At 43.6% G+C, this 20,661-nt stretch overlaps 1 protein-coding gene across 1 annotated transcript in view; it reads right to left on the bottom strand.

Annotated features, from left to right (window-relative positions):
- The window catches only part of Cntnap2 (contactin associated protein 2), a 2,085,894-nt gene that overhangs the window by 115,778 nt on the left and 1,949,455 nt on the right, over window positions 1-20,661 (bottom strand). Inside the window, exon 21 of the mRNA XM_057766295.1 lies at window positions 14,628-14,721. Within this exon, the coding sequence (XP_057622278.1) occupies window positions 14,628-14,721 (94 nt within the window). The remainder of the gene's footprint in view (window positions 1-14,627; window positions 14,722-20,661) is intronic.

The following is a 20,661-nucleotide window of genomic DNA, read 5'->3' on the forward strand; positions in this document are numbered from 1 at the left end:
TGCTTGGTTTACATCAGGACAATCTGGCTTCTGACTCTCCCACCCCTCCGTTTCCTCCCACTTTGCCCATTGACCTTGGGTTTTCCTTCACCCTTGGACAAGCCAGACTTATCCTCGCCTCATATAGATTTTCAATTGCCCTCAGTCTTCATGTAAGGCCACGAATCTCAACTCTGTCTCTCCCATTTCACTCAGGACACTTCTTGAACTTTACTGCCTCAAAGAGGGTTTTTCTGGCCATCTTTGTGCACGCCCTCTCTCTGTTACCACCCTCCTTATTTCCTTTCTTCTTAGCACTTACAGCTAGCTAACACTTCCATTCCACAATTCTCTTCTCATTCTTTGTCTACACTCATTAGAAAACACACAGCTTAAAGACAGAGGCTTTCATGTTTTATTCATCGCCTGTCCATCACCTGGCACCCATAAATGTAATGTACAGTGTATCACTAAAACTGTCATGTGCTCTGTGCTTGCTCAGAGGCTGGATTGGGAGGCAGGGTTATCCCCCACCCCATTTAAGACCCAAGAAGAGAACAGCAAAAGAGTTCAAGAGTAAACACACCATGGCCCCGAGAACACCTATAAAGCAAAGGTCACTACTATTGTTTGCCTCGTGATATAAAAATGGCTGCAGTAGGAAGGAGAGGCCGGAAGTTCAGCCATGGAAGCTTCTCCATGGAGAGAAAGCTTAGTGAGACATCTAGGTGCCTGCCTTGGCTTCTGCCAGATGTTTTGAATCACCTCCTCTCCTTCTCTTGCTATTTGTCTCTTTCCTTCAGCTTTCTTAAACATACTCATTCCAACCGTAAGTATGGCTACCCTCACAGAAGAGTAAGCACCCAGCACACTTTTGAGCAAATAAGTTATGTTCCCCATGTGTCTTTATTCACAGCTTGCAGTGCTCGGAGAAACCATGCCACAGAGAGATTCAGAGACAGCACGCGCTCCTACTTAACAAGGAGATGGCACAGGGTATCTCTTAGTGGCAGGAGGATTAGATGACAATGATGAACTTTGGATCCACATGGGTGCCCCTGGTTCTTCACCACTCCCTGTGTCCTCTGCTCTGTGGTTTTGCTATCCCTCTCATGGAAGAAGCAGAGCCCATGGATATTAGTACGTGGGACAAAAAATCAAAGGGTTGAAAACTGCTTGCAGGAGTGGGTTTGCAGTCTTTGGCCTGTCAGCGCCTTGGGATGAACATGCTTGTGATAGTTCTAGTCCCAGGATGAGAAGTAAAGAGTCAAGGCAGAGCTACTCCATCCTCAGCTGACACCAGGTTAGCAGAAAACATGGAGCTGATATTTGAAACCATTAAGTTTTTTGTAAGTCAGCCGGCTTGTATAGAAAGTATAAGCAAAGGGGCTGGAGAGATGGCTCAGTGGTTAAGAGCACTGACTGTTTTTCCAGAGGTCCTGAGTTCAATTCCCAGCAACCACATGGTGGTTCACAGCCATCTATAATGAGACCTGGTGCCCCCTTCTGGCTTGTGGGCACACATGGAAGGAATGCTGTACACATAATATAACAAATAAATAAATATTTTTAAAAAAAAAGAAAAAAGAAAGTATAAGCAAAGATTGTTCCAGTGTCAAGGCCAAGAGGTCTATGAGCAAAGAATGAGGTGCAGAGTAGACGAGAAATGTGGAAGGTGAGGAAGACTCAGGGCAAGGGCTTTTACATTACTCCTCATCCTAGGTCTTTTGGGATAGACTATGTAGGGGGATCTGTAGCAACAGGGACCAGCCCAATTATATGAGGAGACAAAAGTAGCAGCAAGATTTTCAACTTTTGTTCAAGACGCATGGATCCTGTGGTAGAAACCACCAAATCTACCATGAGCCTGACCTGTGGGTATTGATAGGTTTTCATGGGGAACATGGAGGATATGACATATTGTCCCAAATGAGAGATGAGGGGACAGTAGTAATGACAGGGATGAGGGCAGATGCCCTGTGGGACTCAAAGTTCAACTACCTTAGGGTTTAACCCCCAAGACTAGAAGAGCACATAGTGACAATAGAAGACATAGATTGCTAGGCTGCTGGCCAGCAGCTGCCAGGTTGTGCAAACTCAAGGGCTGCTATAAATTCCCTATTCTCACATTGTGTAAACATATAGGCTACATGTCGCTGCCTTCTCTCTTTGGTTCTTTATATGCCTGGCCATCCTTCTATAGAAAAAAATTGTGTGTGTGTGTGTGTGTGTGTGTGTGTTGCTCAATCTGTATAGTACTTTCCTAGCATGGATGAAGCCCTGGGTTTGATCCCCAGCACCACATATACTGAATATTCTAGTACATGCCTGTAGTCCTATTACTCAGGAAGTGAGGGCAGGAGGATCAGAAGTTCAGGGTCATCCTTGAATATATAGGGAGTTTGAGGTAAGCCTGAGCTACAAGGAATTCTATCGTAAAGAGAAAAGAAAGAAAAGAAGGGAAAAAAGAAGCAAGAAAGGGATGGAAGAAATGAAGCATGCCACCAGAGAGAATGAGCACTTGTGTTTGAGAAAGAACAGCTCAAGCAGAAAGGTATATTTAAGTGATGAAGAGTCAACTTAAGCCAGATACATAGCCGGTAGTCCTTGTGATCCTGGAGGATCAGTTCATCACAGGCATATAAAAACGCCGCATTTCCTTGAACAGTCATTTTGTGCATGGCAGTAGCAGATGTTGTAAGAATGCTGCATTCCCCTTTGGCTCCAGAGAACATGGACCAGTATTCATCTGCATGCTCTTCAGCTTTGGGAACATGTTGAAAGGAAGGTATGAAAGGAAGGTAAGGGTGTAGTACTCCTTCCCTGGAAAGAGTACCCTATCCTGAGGAGGAGGTAGCGCCTTGACTGAGACTTCCTGGTATCTCAGCAGAGATCCACAAGGACATGATATGTGCCTTTTCCCAGGGTTCCTCCTGGGACCATGTCCCTGTTGCCCACAATGGTGAGAACTTGGTATGGCAATGTTCTTTCTCTCTCTGGATTATTTCTTCACTTCCCTACTTGAGTTCTGTAGATTCATCTCCAATATTGGTTACTTGTATAGTCTATCCTAATTCTCAAGGTTCCTCCTGAGGGAACCCAGGAAGTGATGTGGGATGTCCTTCTGTATGCTGTGAATATGTGTTGTTCTCACTGGTTGATAAATAAAGCTCTTTTGGCCTGTGACAAGGCAGGATAGATCCAGGCAAGAAATCCAAAGAAATAGGGGAAAAGAAGCTGGAGCCTACGGGATGCCAGCTAGTCACCAAGGAAGCAAATGAGGTAATGCCATAGCCATAGGGCAATATATAGATTAATAGAAATGTCATGTGGGATTCCCCTCTGTATGCTGTGAATATATTTTATTACCATTGGTTAATAAAGAATCTGCTTTAGGACTCTGGCAGGGCAGAAAAAAGCCAGGTGGGGAAATCCAGAGATATAGGGAGAAAGTAGGCAGAGTCAAAGAGACACCATGTAATTGCTGAAGGAGAAAGACACCAGCCACCAGTCAGAACCTTGTTGGTAGGCCACAACCTTGTGGTGATTCATAAATTAAAAGAAATAGGTTAATTTAAGATGTAAGAGTTAGCTAGAAATATGCATAAGCTAATGGTCAAACAGTGTTGCGATTAATACAGTTTCTGTGTTATTATTTGGATCTGGGTGGCTGGAAAATGAGCAAGCAGTCTCTACCTACAGAAATGGGTTAATTTAGATATAAGAGCTAGCTAGTAATAAGCCTGAGCCATTGGCCAAACATTTATAATTAATATTAAGTCTCTGATTATTTATAAATGGCTACTGATGTTATCTGCAATCAGAAGTTCTATGACTGCCTTAGAGTTCTTTAGGGCAGTTTTTCCTACTCAGACCTACTCAGACCAAATTGCTAGAATGGTACATGGGGTTTTGCAAATGGCTCCAGACACCAGGAACGTTCCCAATGCTCTTATACTAGCTGTCAATATGCCTTGTACATTCTAGCCTAAATAATGTCACTTTTACATAACTAACATATACACATATTCTTGGGATCCAAGGTACAAGAATTCACTTGGCCTTGTTGCCACCTTGACTGTGGAGCACAGGCAGTAAGAGTGTTCCCCCCAGTGCTTTGCACTGCATTCTTGGCTCTTAGATTTCACAGTAGCATGGTGCTGAACCTCTCAGTCTCTGACTGGACTGCTCTGAAACACCTAGACCATTTTCTCCCAGTCTTGCCACTTGCCCTTCTAATTGCCTCACCTTCTTTTCTCTTCCAGCTAAAATCTGAGCCTTCCAAAGATAGAAACTGGGAGAGTTGGACACTACTGAAATCTCCAGTTCCTTACACAATGCCCTACACTGAATATAATGAATATATTCATTTGTTTAATTTTGTGAAATTTGTTTAATTTCAAAGGATTAGAAATAACTTTTATGTATTATAGACACAATATGGGGCATATACAGTATTGTCTGCTAAATCTTATTTTTTTGAAGTTATGGCATGGCTGTTGTTAGTTTACACAGAGGAAACATAACCAAGATGAGAAGCAGATGTAGCTTGCTTTTGTCACTTAGCTGGCAAATGGAATGTTAAGACCTGAAGTCCAAGTGTGAGGAAACAAAGTCTCCTCTTTATGGCAATCTTCATGTGCCAATCAGGGCAGGTTAGGCTGTGCCATAGTAAAAAACAGTCCTGTAGTCATCGTGGCTTACAAAACAAATTTTTTTTTCATGCCATATATTCATCATGAATAAACGGGGTTCTCTTTTCATTGTGGTCATAGGACCTGGCTGTGTAGAACAACCACTGTTTGAGGTTTATTAGTCACCTTGCCAGAGTGATAAGGGAACAGGAAGCTTTAGGGGGCCTTGGATATGCAATGGAATGTTCTATCTTGGAAGTGGTATACACTTTTTCAGTTCATAATTCCTTGGCCAGAAATTTTCAGTGAGCTGTGTGATGCCTACCACAGCTTTGATCAATGGTTGAAAAATTAAATATGTTATTTTCTGCTGTGTGAAGTATTGCCAACATTCTGGAAGGAGTGGGAAGCCCGAGAATATGAGGATTTTTTATTGCCAGGGATTGTCACATTTGGAGTATGGATGGCAATGGAGCGCACACAATGGTTACCAGGAGACACATTCCCTACCAGAGTGGCTTTGGACAGTAAAGTAGTTAGGCAATGTTAGAATCTGGGACCAGTATGACTTACAAACTATAGAAAACTCAGTGTAGAAGGTCACCTTGGCTTTTACTACCCTACCCCAGTTCCTGCTCCTGAGAAGCCGTAATGGTGAGTAAAACAAGGGTTACTCAACGTGAGTAGTTGGTTTCTCCCCAAGGGTGGGTTCTCACATGCAAGCAAAGAGGCCGCATTGTCCTTTTATAATGAATAGACCCACTTCATTGTGATTCCACATGAGCCTGAGTCACAACAATGGCACAAAGGGTTCGCTTGAAAAATTAATAAAAAATGGCTAATCACTCTCTAAAACGAAAATAAATACTGCCACCCTGAGCACATTGACTGTCTGTTCAATAACAAAATTTATAGTGATGTGATGCTCAGTATACTGAATCGAAAATCACACCTGTGATATAGTCATACAGTAGATGATATCAAGCAATCCAGAGCATAGTTAGCATTTCATCTCATCTCTCAAACAGATACGGCATTGCTCACTCTTTCACAGAAGCATATTCCCATCAGACTTCGCAGAGTTTCAAAGGCATGCAGGCTTCATCTAGTGTGGATTTACTTAGCCTGAAAAGCTCCTCAGTATCTGGAATACTCTCTAGCATACAGACTTCATTATCATCTCGTTTGTGAGGAGGAGATTATCCCACTTGTAGAGATGGAATTTCTCCCTTCAAACTTGTACTCCCTGTGTCTGCTCCAGCCAGTTGATGGGCCCGAACAACTAGCTCTGCAGCTTGTCTCCAGTCATAACTCAGTCTGTGTAACTCTTCCTGGGCCTTTTGGTTAGGGGTCTGTATCTATCTGGTCTTCTCAGAAGACTGACAATCTACTCCAGACACTGCAGACACCATCCCCCTAATGGCTCTGTGTTAGATTCATTGAAGAATCAGTTGCTGAAGAATGGTGCTCACCCAGCCACCCAAGGTTTTTCTTGACTCTTGGAATCTCTGATCTCATTTAATTTTTTTTCTTTCTAGGTGTGAAATAGTTTAATCTCTATCACATTACACCCCATTGTTTGTATCCCATCTTTCTACCTTGTCAAGGTACGTTTGAAAGGTTTTTGTCATCCTGAACATTAGATCATCCCTCTCAAGCGTGTGTTGCTATTAAACAAGGTGTTAGTGTCTTTACTCTAGGTGTTGATAGAACTATTGGAAACGGGGAACAGACACAGGGCCCTCTCCATCTCCCTTAGGTTCCAAATTACATTTCCTGAGAGACAACTTGCTGCTTAAAACCAGACTCTTAAAAATCTAGGACATCATTTAGGTAGTAAATGATAAGAAGTAGACACAACTTGTTCTGATGGATTTTCTACTTTGCGAGCCTTTGCTAATTGCTGGGGGTCTGACATCTGGCTAAGGACTCAAGATTGCAGGAGCATCCAGTTTTGCCAGCACAATTTGTTGAAGATGCTCTCTTTTTTCCATTGTATACTTTTAGCTCCTTTATCGAAAATCAGGTGTTCATAGGTTTGTGGGCTAAAGTCAGGGTCTTCTATTCTATTCCATTGGTCGACTTCTCTGTTTTTATGCCAGTACCAAGCCGTTTTCAGTACTGTAGCTCTGTAATAGAGTTTGAAGTCAGGGATGGTAATGCCTCCAGACGATCCTTTATTGTATAAGATTGTTTTGGCTATCCTGGGATTTTGTTTTTCCATATAAAGTTGATTATTGTCTTCTCCAGATCTGTGAAGAATTTTGATGGGATTTTGATGGGGATTGCGTTGAATCTATAGATTGCTTTTGGTAGAATTGCCATTTTTACTATGTTGATCCTCCCAATCCAAGAGCAAGGGAGGTCCTTCCATTTTCTGGTGTCCTCTTCAATTTCTTTCTTCAAAGACTTAAAGTTCTTGCCAAATAGATCTTTCACTTCCTTGGTCAGAGTTACCCCAAGGTATTTTATGCTATTTGTGGCTATCGTGAAAGGTGATGCTTCTCTGATTTCCCTCTCTTCTTCCTTATCCTTAGTGTATAGGAAGGCAACTGATTTTTTGGAGTTGATTTTGTAACCTGCCACATTCCCAAAGGTGTTTATCAGCTGTAGAAGTTCTTTGGTAGAGTTTTTGGGGTCGCTTATGTATACTATCATATCATCTGCAAATAATGAAAGCTTAACTTCTTCCTTTCCAATATGGATCCCCTTGATCCCCTTATGTTGTCTTATTGCTATTGCTAGAACTTCAAGCACTATATTGAAGAGGTATGGAGAGAGTGGACATCCTTGTCGTGTTCCTGATTTTAGTGGGATGGCTTTGAGTTTTTCTCCATTTAATTTAATGTTAGCTGTCGGCTTGCTGTAAATAGCTTTTATTATATTTAGGTATGACCCTTGTATCCCTAATCTCTCCAAGACCTTTATCATAAAGGAGTGTTGAATTTTGTCGAATGCTTTTTCAGCATCTAATGAAATGATCATATGGTTTTTTTCTTTCAGTTTATTTATATGGTTGATTACATTGATAGATTTGCGTATGTTGAACCAGCCCTGCATCTCTGGAATGAAGTCAATCTGTAGAAGAATGAAAATAGATCCATATCTATCACCATGCACAAAACTCAAGTCCAAATGGATTAAAGACCTCAATATCAGTCCAAACACACTGAACCTGATAGAAGAGAAAGTGGGAAGTACTCTACAACACATGGGCACAGGAGAACACTTCCTACGTATAACCCCAGCAGCACAAACACTAAGGACATCATTGAATAAATGGGACCTCCTGAGACTGAGAAGCTTCTGTAAAGCAAAGGACACTGTCACTAAGACAGAAAGGCAACCCACTGACTGGGAGAAGATCTTCACCAACCCCGCAACTGACAAAGGTCTGATATCCAAAATATACAAAGAACTCAAGAAATTAGACCGTAAAAGGTTAATCAATCCAATTATAAAATGGGGCACTGAGCTGAACAGAGACTTTTCAACAGAAGAAATTCAAATGGCCAAAAGACACTTAAGATCGTGCTCAACTTCCTTAGCAATCAGGGAAATGCAAATCAAGACAACATTAAGATACCATCTTACACCTGTAAGAATGGCTAAAATCAAAAACACCAATGATAGCCTCTGCTGGAGAGGTTGTGGAGAAAGGGGCACTCTCATCCATTGCTGGTGGGAATGCAAACTTGTGCAACCACTTTGGAAAGCAGTGTGGCAGTTTCTCAGGAAAGTCGGGTTCAACCTACCTCTCGACCCAGCAATACCACTATTGGGAACATACCCAAGAGATACCCGAACATACAACAAAAGTATATGCTCAACTATGTTCATAGCAGCATTGTTTGTAATAGCCAGAACCTGGAAACAACCTAGATGTCCTTCAATGGAAGAATGGATGAAGAAAGTATGGAATATATACATATTAGAGTACTACTCAGCAGTAAAAAACAATGACTTCTTGAATTTTGCATACAAATGGACGGAAATAGAAAACACTATCCTGAGTGAGGTAAGCCAGACCCAAAAAGAGGAACATGGGATGTACTCACTCATATTTGGTTTCTAGCCATAAATAAAGGACATTGAGACTATAATTCGTGATTCTAGAGAAGCTAAATAAGAAGGTCAACCCAAAGAAAAACATATAAGCATCCCCCTGAATATTAACCTTCATCAGGCGATGAAAGAAGACAGAGACAGAGACCAACATTGGAGCACTGGACTGAAGTCTCACGATCCAAAGGAGGAGCAGAAGGAGAGTGAGCACAAGCAAGGAACTCAGGACTGCGAGGGGTGCACCCACACACTGAGGCAATGGGGATGTTCTATCGGGAACTCACCAAGGCCAGCTGGCCGGGGTCTGAAAAAGCATGGGACAAAACTGGTCTCGCTGAACATAATGGACAATGAGGACTACTGAGAACTGAAGAACAATGGCAATGGGTTCTTGATCCTATTGCACGTAATGGCTTTGTGGGAGCCCAGGTAGTTTGGATGCTCACCTTAATAGACCTGGATGGAGGTGGGTGGTCCTTGGACCTCCCACAGGGCAAAGAAACCTGCTTGCTCTTTGGGCTGAGGAGGAAGGAAGACTTGATTGGGGGAGGGGGAGGGAATGGGAGGTGGTGGCGGGGAAGAGGCAGAAATCTTTAATAATTAAATAAATTAATAAAAAATAAATAAATAGCAAAAAAAAATAAAATAAGTGAGTTGGAAAGTTAAAAAAAAAAAAAGATTGCAGGAGCATCCATGCTTAATTTCTGGGGCAGCCAAACCAAGTTCTCACGTTCGTTCCCACTCCCATTTCGAAGCTCACATTGTCCTTGATGAGGCCTCTCTCTTCTTCTGTCCTTCAGAAGCCCCTTCCTCAAGAGCTCAGTGGGAGGCCGCATTATTTATTTAGATCTGTCTCCTTCTCCTTCTTTGGGATCACTTACCGATTAGCAGTTGACCTAGTAAAGAAGCAACTGAATAGCAGGAGTCTCTAGGGGTTGAGGGTGTGAGATATCTGTTGGGAGCCCAACTCATCTTTTCAGATGCGTATCTATCTGGGAAATGCAAATAGTTTATTTTCACTGAACTATATGCTATGCTCAAAGGGAAATTTAGAATTACTCCCCCGAGTCCTGCCTGTACTGATGACGTAGTTAAAGATTACTAGCTTGTTGAGGTAGTGAAAAAGCAGAGTCCCCAGCCTTTGTTTTGACACTCTGACTTTTTTGCTTCTAGCAGCAGAACTGTGTTTTCCTGCACCAGCTGTCCTCCTTGCGTCCCCACTGTTCCTAAGGTGCAGGTGTTACCAGGCAGCAGAGCCTAGGCCATGGACCAAACATCACGCTTTTCCTACACCACCTTCCCATGGATTAGCTCTGTCTCTTTAAGCCAGGAGCTCTCAACTGGTGGCAATTTTGCCTATGGTAGTGTCTGGAGCCCTTCCTGATCATCACAGTCTAAGGGTGCAATTGTATCTAGTGGTGAGGCTGCAGAGGTCTAGGGTGGTGTTGGGAGGAATTTAGAGAGTCTTATAAATACAGCATATAACCAGATGGCGGGCCCACAGCCAGCATCCAACAGTGGTGATACTTTCATTATTTGTGTTTCAGGCAATGTGACAGATTAGCCCTCTCTCAGATGCTACGAGATTAATGGTAAAAGGGTAGTTCATTTACTCAACAAATATTCTTTAAGCATTTATTTTATGTTGGGTTGGGTACTATTGATAAATTATTTTTTTTAATGCCCACAATCTTTATCGTCAGGGAACTAGCAACTTGGAAAGCAGATGTGTGAGTTTTCCATGATGTATTTGAGGAAATTGAGACTCTGAGAGGTTAAAGTACAAAGCATTAGCACAAGAGGACCAAGATTATTTTCCACAGGCAGGTCTGCATTCAAGTCTAACCAGCTCTGCCAGATTCGTGGGCCTGCATTCTTTTTAGTTCACTGTTGTCAGATCTCTGACTAAAGGAAAAGAAAGCAAAGCAAGCAAGCAAGCAAGCAAGCAAGCAAGCAAGCAAGCAAGCAAGCAAGCAAAAACCCACAACAAAGGGCAAAGCTGCAAACTGGGTGAGGACTGACATCATCTCTGTGTTGACCTTACTGTGTGTCACGGCCCACTAGGTCATCCCCATGTGCTGTGCCAATGCCATTCGTTCTGATTCTTTTCTCATGATTATTAGTTCAACAATCATTCATTCAGCATTGCTCCTGTCTTGATCTACAGGAATCTCATTGATCAGTGAGGATGAGAGCCAATTTCCCATGGGCCCACTTCTAATGAGATAGGGCACAATCAGGGTGGCATGCCTTCAAAGCTGTTTTCACCACACATCAGATGATTAACCCTCAGTCTCATGTGTGAGAGCAGGTAATAATGACATCTTGTTTCATTGGGTTGTTACAATATTTACTCATCATCTTCATGTATACAACGTTAGATATGTCACAAAATTTGTCTTCTTGTTTCATAAAATCATAAGATCTTTCAAATGCAGAAAACTACTAGAAGCTACCCACAAGTACAATGTAGTTAAACCTATATTTGACACCATGCCTGCATGTTATTTTTAGGGCACAAGGGATTAAAGGGTAGCTACTTAGTTACTTGTACACACTGTACAAAACTCTAGGGCCTGGCAGCCAATACATTGCAGTTCTCATTTTTGTTCCAATTCTACCTTTGCTATCAATTGCCCTTTCTACTAACCTGGAGCATGTAGCCTTTCCTTTGTGGGTTCTACACTGGTTCTACATTTGTGGGTTCTAACTGTCTCACTGAGCAACAGGATGGACGTGTTCCTGATTTTATAGAAGGGTCTTTCCCACTTTCAGGTATGCCATAGAAAACTCAATGCTTGTTGGGTTGGTCTACCTTCGCCTTGCATCCATCCCCCATCAGTTCTTGTTGTCTGTCTTTCTTCTCTTCATTTCTATGTTTCCTGTCCCAGAGACAACATCACACTCCTCAAGAACTGTCTTCATGTCTTCCTGCCTGGTTCGTGCCGGTTCTGCTACTTGTAATCCAGGTGGCAGTGGGCAGTTATTTTACATATTTGTGTCTGGTTTTTGTCATCTCTGAAGGGAGATAATAATCTCAACACCTTCCTGAAACTGTGATGAAAGTCAAGGGGGTTAATATAGCTGAAGTGCTTAAAATGGAGCCTATGTAGGTGAGACTATATAAATGTCCATTATCGCTTTCATTACAGGTTCAGTTCAGTTCCTCAAGCTGTGACCTTGCAACCATATTTTAATTAATTCTCTCTGACTGATGTAACCAAGTCTCCATAATGAAACTATTTTTTTTTTAAATAAGAAGTGTGAGATGTTTTCTCTCTCAAGTGAAGGCTCTTTCTTTAGAACCCAGGAAAACCCCAAAGAAGCTTCCAGCGGCGCTGGCCTTTTATTCTCGGTCTACCCGGTAGTTTCGGGAGTCTCATAGTGGAATAGTAAAATGAGAGACCCTGCTGACTTGACTCTATTTGTCTCAAGCATGCTAGTAATGAACCAGTCTGCCTCCATCTTAGGCTTGAAAGTAAAGATAAACTAGGTTCATTCCTGTTTATGATTAAATCTGTTTCTCAAAGATTGGGCTATGCCCCATCTATAACCTTAATTACAAACAGCTCTGCACTGCTTGTTCCAGGAAATGACAACCATGCCATTGTTTCAAAAGGTTCTTATGGTCACCTGTGACTACCTTATGAGCACCTTGCTATTATGCCTTTGTTTCAAAACTTGTAATACCAGTTGGCAACCCTACTTTTGTTTCAAAAGGTTGTTACGACTCTTTTGCTATGACTGCTTTGTTTTGACCACTTTGTTAAGTTCTGTTCCTGTAACCCTGAGTATTTTGCTTGTCAAATTTCCCATTTGGAAACCTCCCACCCCTGAGCTATAAAAACCTTATGTTCCTCACATCCAAAGCTGACCTCTTGAATTCTGCCTTAGGGAAAGGTAGCCCATGCACACAAATAAAAAGGCTTGTTTAAATTAATTGATTGCTTTAATTAATTTGGCCATGATGATTTTGGTCAGTGGTCTTTCTTCTCCCATCTTTGGGATTAACAGTAGGTCACCTTGGTAAAGACAGATTAGGTTGTGTTTTCCAGAGAACTTTGCCTAGTTCACATTGGTTGAGGCCCTGTGTTTTGGGTCTGCATATGTGATTGACAGGCAACCTTCTGACATCACAAGGCCCCAGACTCCACCCACAGGTCACACTATCAGGGCTGTTTTCAGAACATATATTCTATGAGGAGCGATAAAGACGGTGTTTGCACATGCAGGCTACTGATCACTTCACCTCTCTTTACCTCTCTGATCACCTCCCTCATGCTTCAGAATACCCTGTTTCCTTGTCTTATGCACAAGGCTTCAGAGGCTCTTTTTTCCTCATGTCTGGCTGCCTTGTGAGTGAATTCAGTTTTGAAAAACTTGTGGTGATACAGGATTCCCCTCTGTATGCTGTGAATGCCATTAGTTAATAAAGAAACTGTCTTGGGCCTGTGCAGGGAATAGAGGTAGGCAGGGAAAACTAAAGAGAATGCTGGGAGGAAGAATGCTGGGAGAAGCCATGGAACTACTGCTGGAGACAGATGTGCTGAAACTTTGCTGGTAGACCACAACCTTGTGGTGATGCACAGATTAATGAAGATGGGTTAAATTAAGATGTAAGAGCCAATAAGAAGCTAGAGCTAATGGGCCAAGCAGTGATTTAAATAATATAGTTTCTGTGTGATTATTTCGGGGTAAGTGGCTGGGAACTAACTAGTGGCCTCATTATAACATTGTGGCTTCCCAAATTGGCATACTGCACAATGGGGAAAGTGGCCTGGTGAAATAGCATTACCAGTGCCCACTGGACAGTCTATATGTTACCACTGTGAACTAAAGCGCCCAGGAAAAAAGCCATACCTATGTTAAATATTTTAAAGGCTGGTTGGCTGATGAGAACCTTGGGACTGGGGGCAGTTGGAATGTTGCAGATCCAGAGCCAAGCTCTTGTATCAAGTCCTCTTATTCATTCATTGTCCAACTAACATGTTTACACTCAGGTTGAAGTTCCGAATTCTTTCACCATCCTCAAGCTAAGAACATCATCAGATAAAACATACAACAGAAGTTCCCTGCCTTGCTGTGACCCATCAACATGTCTCACCAATGTGTCTGAAAAGTGCTCTGATTTATGGCATGTCCTGTGACTATAAAAGCTTGTGTAATTATTTCTACATTGTGACATGCTATTGGGGGCAATCTGAGTCAGGCTCCCTGGACATGGTCATGCCTATGTGGCTCAGGATAAGTGATCATTTATCCCCCTTGAGACATGGGCTGTGCTTCATGCTGACACTGGCATCTACTTCATGACAGACACTCTCACAGGGAAAGAGAAATTTTGTGGACTTCATGTAAAACACTAAAAATGTTCATGAGCAATAGCATCTGCTTTTTCATCTAGATAACTCCCATTTCTTATATGGAAGGGAGGACAAGGGTGGTTATAAATGCAGTCACATGTAGGGGAGGAGTCCTCTACTTCACAATCTTATAATCTGCAAATGACGTTAGACACGTTTCTTAGGAGTGATTCATAGGGAAGAAGTTAAATTGGTTGTTGTGCATAGGCAGAGGCCTTTAATATCCCAAAGAACAAATTTTAAAAAGTGAATCTGAGAGATGATAATTGCATCTTGCTTTATAATAGGTACCATATAATGCTAGTTCCTTCTCAGGCACTGCCTACGATGCCCTCCATGTTAATCACAGCGCACGTCACAGGTGTAATTAGCGTTTCGCATGAGCAATACCCTGAAGAGGATTTTGTAGCATTCCTGTGAGCCACTGTCAGCCACCACCTAGGTCTCCTGGTACAGGGATGCCCTGGGTTGACCTCACTGAGAGAGCTCTGTAGTTAAAAATGCAAATTCACACTTACTACCGCGGAAGACTTGTGACAGGTGCATTCTTAACACCGCACTCGTACCAGAAGAACCAAAGACTTACCTATAACTTTTCCAAGGAAGAGCGACTTGGGAGAATTGAAGAGCGTGTCCGAGGAGCTGGGCAGATGGTAACTCTTGGAGGGATAGTGGTCGAGCTGCGGGAAGAGCATGACACACACCGTTAGAATGATGATGTCACTCTTTGAACCCTAGTTTCTGGAAACAGTTTCAACAGCACAGGATCTGATGTCCAGCCTGAGGAAATGGAGGCTGTCTCTTCTTTTGAGCTGAGTGATTTGCTGGCTAGATTAGGATTCACCCTCATTTTCATAGCCATCAACCTGTTGGATTCAATCTCCAGTGCTGACCTCTGAGCTAGATGATGCTAACACCTCTATAGTCACGTTTTAGAAAGGATTCTCTCACTGAACTGCTTACTCCACTTTTTGACGCAATCTGCTTACAGAGGAATGTTGACTCCCAGAAGCGCCCGCTCCCACCCCTGCTGCAGTTCAATATGGCCCGCATTGCTTTTCAAAGGAGACAAAATTTTCTGCCACCGTTAGGATCCCCAGAGCTGGCAGCAGCGGCCACCAGCTGCTGTTGGTGAAGGACACGTCCTCTAGCCGAATTTCTTCTTCCCAAGTGGAAGGGAGAAAAGTCCTCAAAAGTGTCTGTTGGAGCAATGCGTATTTCTGGTCGCATTTCCCACGTGCAAGTGCAAACAATGGAGTCACAGCGCCACCGACCATGCTCAGCCCTGTGTTGACATCTTATTTTGGCCTGTCTTCTAAAGACAAGTATAGTCTCTTGCGATTCGCCACCTTGAAACTCTTAGAATTTTCTAGGCTTTTCGGTGACACACTCATTCTTTAGAAGAGAGTTCTATACCAGCGCAGGTTGGTGGCACAGATGTGGGTCATAAGGAAGCAGGTTGGCCCTGTCTCCCCTTCCACCCCCTCCCAGTGTGGTGTTCTTGTGGAAACCCTGTGGAGTGTGCGGAGGAAGGAGTCAGGAGGAGCAGCAGTGGGGGCTGCACCACACTGTATCTTGGTAAGCCCCATTGACATCTGGCCACTCCCATGAACGAACATTACCCCTTGTCTGGATCCTTCCTAACAGCTCAGAGGTCATTAACAATTAGAGTTAAGTGTTAAGCGTCTACATTATCTCCGGAACTTCTGAGAATCTGACCTTCAGGGAAGCGGTACTGTTAAATTTTTGTACGTTGAAAAAATGTACTGAAATATACCACTGACAAACATTTATTCTATCCAGAGAAGTTTTGCCTATTTTAAGTCTGCTAAAAAAAATGGCCTTGGGATCCAGCCACTGGGGTTCTGCTAATAAATATCAGCGGCCTACTTTGGCGCCCTCTGATGGCACTCACGGGTAACTGCAGCATACCTTTGTTAAAATCAGTTAACTACACCACTCTAAACTAGCGCAGTTATACTCTGCCTCGAAATGTTTCCTGTTTTTAAAAGCCAGGATTTAAAAAATTAGTTATTTTAACTTAGTGTACATAGTAGTTGGTTTCCTGGGAGCACTCAATATTCCTTATAATGTAATATATTGTGCCAATGCACTTAACACGTCTAAAATAATGCATATCCATCACAGAAAGATAATAACATAGTCTTTCAGGAAAAATACCACCTTGTGATAATTAATGCTAATTATATTCTTTCATTTGTTTAAAAATTGGGTAGAAACCAACTAAAACTTTTATTTGATGTGTATGGGGGGTTTGCCTGCATGTATGACTGGGTCCCACAAGCATTCAGTACCCACAGAGACCAGAGGAGCACATCAGATCCTCTAGGGTTGGAGTTACAGGGGGTTATGGTCTGCCATGTGGGTGCCGGAATTGAGTCAGTGAGTTCAAGACCAGCCTGGACTACAGTGTCCCAAAGCAAAGCAAAGCAAAGCACACAGAATAAAAACAAAACAAAATAAAGCAACAACAATAAAATGGAACAGAAATCTAAGGGCGACGCTAGCTCATTCTAACCCATGTTGCCTGCTCAGCTAGGAAACTGTTTTATTACAATTAAAATACAGCAAATGCCGATCTTTAACAGTCACGGGGTTATGCTGGAAGGCAGCAGGAGGAAAGTCTTTAGTGAGGAAGGGATGATGGGAGAGAAGAGAAGGCAAGCCACTTCTCCCACCAAGGGTGAGAATCCCCCTGCCTCATACTCCTGCTCTCTCACCCTCCTTTGTGCTTCGTGGCTGAGAAGGAAGCTGTAGGTAGATGGGTCAGTAAGAACTGTGAGGAGGAGAAGGAGTTGCTGTGACAGGACAGAAAGGGGACAAACAGCTCCCAGAAGGAAAGCCAAGCGTCTGTCGCGAGGCCCTGGTGTCCGGAGACAGGATAAAGAGCTTCTCAGTGGAGAAGTGCCATCAGGTTCCCATGGCCAGGGCAGGCTGGCAGAGACCAATCTGGAATAACCTCAGAGCAGAGATGCGGTGGGCAGAATGGTGACCTCACGGTCAGTCCCTGCCTAGTTCTGCTGACCTGAACACAGCAAGAGAAACTCTGAAGATGTGGGTAAGAGGTGGGGAGATTATTTTGAACTATCCACACAGACCTCGGCGAATCGCTAAAGCAAGAAGCAGGAGTGATGTAGGGAAGGGCTGAGAAATGCAGGCAGCTTCTGGAAGCTGAACAAGGGGAAGGAACTGGTTCTCCTGACAGACGTGGGTAGAAATAGCCACTGTGGCCTTCAGAAGGAACACAAGTACAGCACTCCTCAGAAGTAAGGATGCGAGGATGCGTCCTGTCAGAAGGTGGCGCCTTTGAGCCCTTGGCGTCAGCCGTTGGCAATGATGCCAGACTACCTACAGACCGCAAGAGAAACGACCTATGTGGCTTTAAGTCTCTAAATTTGTGCTCTTCTGTGTGTTGTTACAGTGTAGCAGGAAGTCGATACAAGAGCAGGAAGGACTCTGTGCAACCCCAAACAGTGTATCTAGTAACAACTCTGTCCCAGACAGCTACTCCTCAGGTCCGGGTGGAGACCCTAAGTTTTACCTCTAGCACCCAGCATTTGGAAACCTCCCTATCTGTCGTCCCTGGAACATGCCTTTTCAGCTTTCGGGGTGCCTATAGCTTTTACTCTCCCTTTAGCATAGTCTCTTTTTATGTTTACACCCTATGTTTAGTGGGCCACGTAGGCTCTGTCTCTCCTTTGGACTCACTCAGACTGCTGTGCCTTTATTTGGCAAGGTGTGATAAATCTGGTTTTGTCCGGGAGAAAACCTGGGTCTAGAGGTCTTTGCTGGCGACGGGGTGCTGTGGCACTAACAGAAAAACAACAACAACAACAGCAGTTGTTGAACAATTTTGGTGACTGAGGTTTTGCGCTGGGCTCATCATATATCATTTCATTTAATATGAAATATTTAAAATGAAATTTTTTATTTAATATAAAAATATTAACTTCCCTGGCATTATTTTTAAAAGTCAAGTGTTGCTAAGAGAGGTGGGATTGACCTTCTTAACCTGCTAATGATTACAGAGACAGCCTGACCAGCCGCAGGCACTGTCTTAGTTAGGGTTTCTAGTGCTGTGGCTAAACACCATGAGCTTGGAGAGGGGAGGGCTTATTTCAGTTTCCACGTCCATCATCAAAGGCAGGCACAGCAGGAACCTGGAAGTAGAAGCTGCTGCAGAGACCTGAAGGAGTGCTGCTTAGCGACTTGCTCCTTGTGGCTTGCTCTCCCTCCTTCCTTGTAGCACCAATACCATCAGCTCAGGGATGGCACTGCCCACAGTAAGTTGGCCCCTGCCACATCAATCAAATATCCCACAGGCTTGTATACAGATCAGTCTGTTGGAGAAATTTTTTTCAGTTGAGGTTCCCTTTTCCCAAATGGCTATAGCCAGGGTCATGTTGACATAAAACTGGCTAGCATAGGTCGAGTTTTCTCAACTGCCTGCCTTGCCCTCTCATTTGGGAAATGGACTCAGTGTCACCTGCATTTTAAATATTCACATCCAAAAAAGAATATGTCTCAAATCAGGTAAGGCCAGATAAAGCCCGGGGAAAGGACGTATCTTTGTGCTGGAAGTGCCAGGTGGCTGCCTCTTCTCAAATGAACCCCGGTGCATCGGCCACGGGTAAGTGTAATAATTTCAAGGTAATTTCCTTGAGGTCCAAGTGAGCTATTTTGCTGAACATTAAGCTGGTGGTCATTTTCCTGGCAGTTAAGAGGCGATAAGAGATTGTGTAATAGAGTCTCATTAAAATTAAAGACTGTGACTCCATGTGCCCCAGGACAACCTTAAGGGGACACTAATTTGTTCAACATTTACCATTAAGCCACCGAAAGCATACTGATGCTGGCCCGGCCTCGTGTTCTACACAGGGATGCAAAGCTTTAATGTCCTTGCAGGTATTAGTGTGGGGTTTCAGCTCATTTCCATTTTTAAGCCACAGTTTGCATTGGCAGAGTTTGAAGGGAATTCATCAGCCTGTTTGTGTTTGGGGGTTGGGGCAGAGAAGCTGGGGGAGGCCCAGAGGAAATAGGCAGGCATCACGGACTGTTCCTGGCAGTGGGGGGACCAGGTACCCCCTCCTGAGATGCAAGGGCACAGTTCTGCCGCAGACCCTGCCTCTGCCATAAAGAAGTGTTACTAAAGTCTGAGATGTCTTATCCCTCTCCTGATGCTAATTTTAAGTGATACTGAGAATTACATCGGAGAAGTTGAATGTAGAACTTGTTCTTCTCATTCACTTTCTTATTTAGTTGAGGCAGGATCTAACTTATCTCAGGTTGACCTTGAGCTCCTTCTGTTGTCTTTTGTGTGCCTAATCCCTGTGTGCTAGGTAAACACTCTACCGAGAACATCCTCTGTTATCTTAACTTGGTTTGGGCCTAAGCTGCTTTCAAGTCCTGCTGACTTAGAGAAATGCTTACGGAGAAGAAAGGGGATGAGAAACTCTTTCATCGGTAGCAGAACTTCAGAACAGGTGAGAATCAGTGGAGCCTTCGCGACTGGGTTGGCGGTGAGGGCATTCAGGCAGCAGCTTAAATGCATAATAGTGCTTGCTTTATACAGGAGGAATTCACTGAGCACTGCAGCTAGCCACAGGTGGACAAGCCAGGAAAGAGTGAAGGACCCTAGGGGTCCAGAAGGGAGAGTGGCGTCACTCTAGAGTAAAGAGAGGTGACTGTCTCTCCTTCTCCCTGCCTGGATGTACTCGGCACCTCCTAGTCCCCCACGTGCACCGTGCTCTCTCAAATATGCTTCCGGCATGCTGTAAGCACAGCAAATCCACTAGTACTTATTCTGAGAATTAGACTGTGCAAGACTTTGGTTTATTAAATGAGGCCAGAAGTGGCCAGGGTCAAAGGAGACAATCCATCTCCTGAAAAACAGTTTTCCTAAGTCTACACATGCACATAAGGGTGAAGACGCATGGCAGTGAGGTGCTTTCTCCAAATCCGGATTGGAGCGTTAGGAGAATACAAGAAGGAAAGTCAGGCAATCAATCACCGGCTTTGCTTCTAACACCATCCTGTAGCAAAGACGGTGGACAGGACCTCGTCTGTCTGGAGTCACAGACTACACCTTCTTTTTCTCCTTATCACCATTGTTAGGAGGCTCCTGCAAACCAGCTCTTGATGTCCAGTGTGAGGAAGAAGAGACAGCTGGGAGATGGGCTGGGAATATTCCGATCTTTGCACTGAGCTTCTGTGTGGTGTAACAAGTCACAGGGCCTCCTTAGGCTTCAGCTTCCTCATCTGTAACGTGGCCAATCGGACTTATTCTCAGGCTCTTTGCAAACGTTGTGCTTCTTTGCACCTCAGCAGTAGTAATTTCCCTGGTCCTGTGAGGGCTTGGAGCAGACTCTTTTGCTGAGACCCAGCTCTGGGTTATTACTTAAACCGTGACTTTTCAGGACACTTGCACAGCTAACCAACAACAGCGAGGGTGAGAAGAGGAGTCTACCCCACCAGAGTGTCGTTCTGTAACTCAGTTTTCAGATCCAGACTGCATCAGGAGGTGTCTGTGCCATATGCTCCCAATGATCTGGCCACATTTGGTCCCAGAACTTGGGCTTAAGAAGATGCTTCTATCAAAG

This window comes from Chionomys nivalis, chromosome 1 (assembly GCF_950005125.1).
Source record: "Chionomys nivalis chromosome 1, mChiNiv1.1, whole genome shotgun sequence".
Lineage (NCBI taxonomy): Eukaryota > Metazoa > Chordata > Mammalia > Rodentia > Cricetidae > Chionomys > Chionomys nivalis.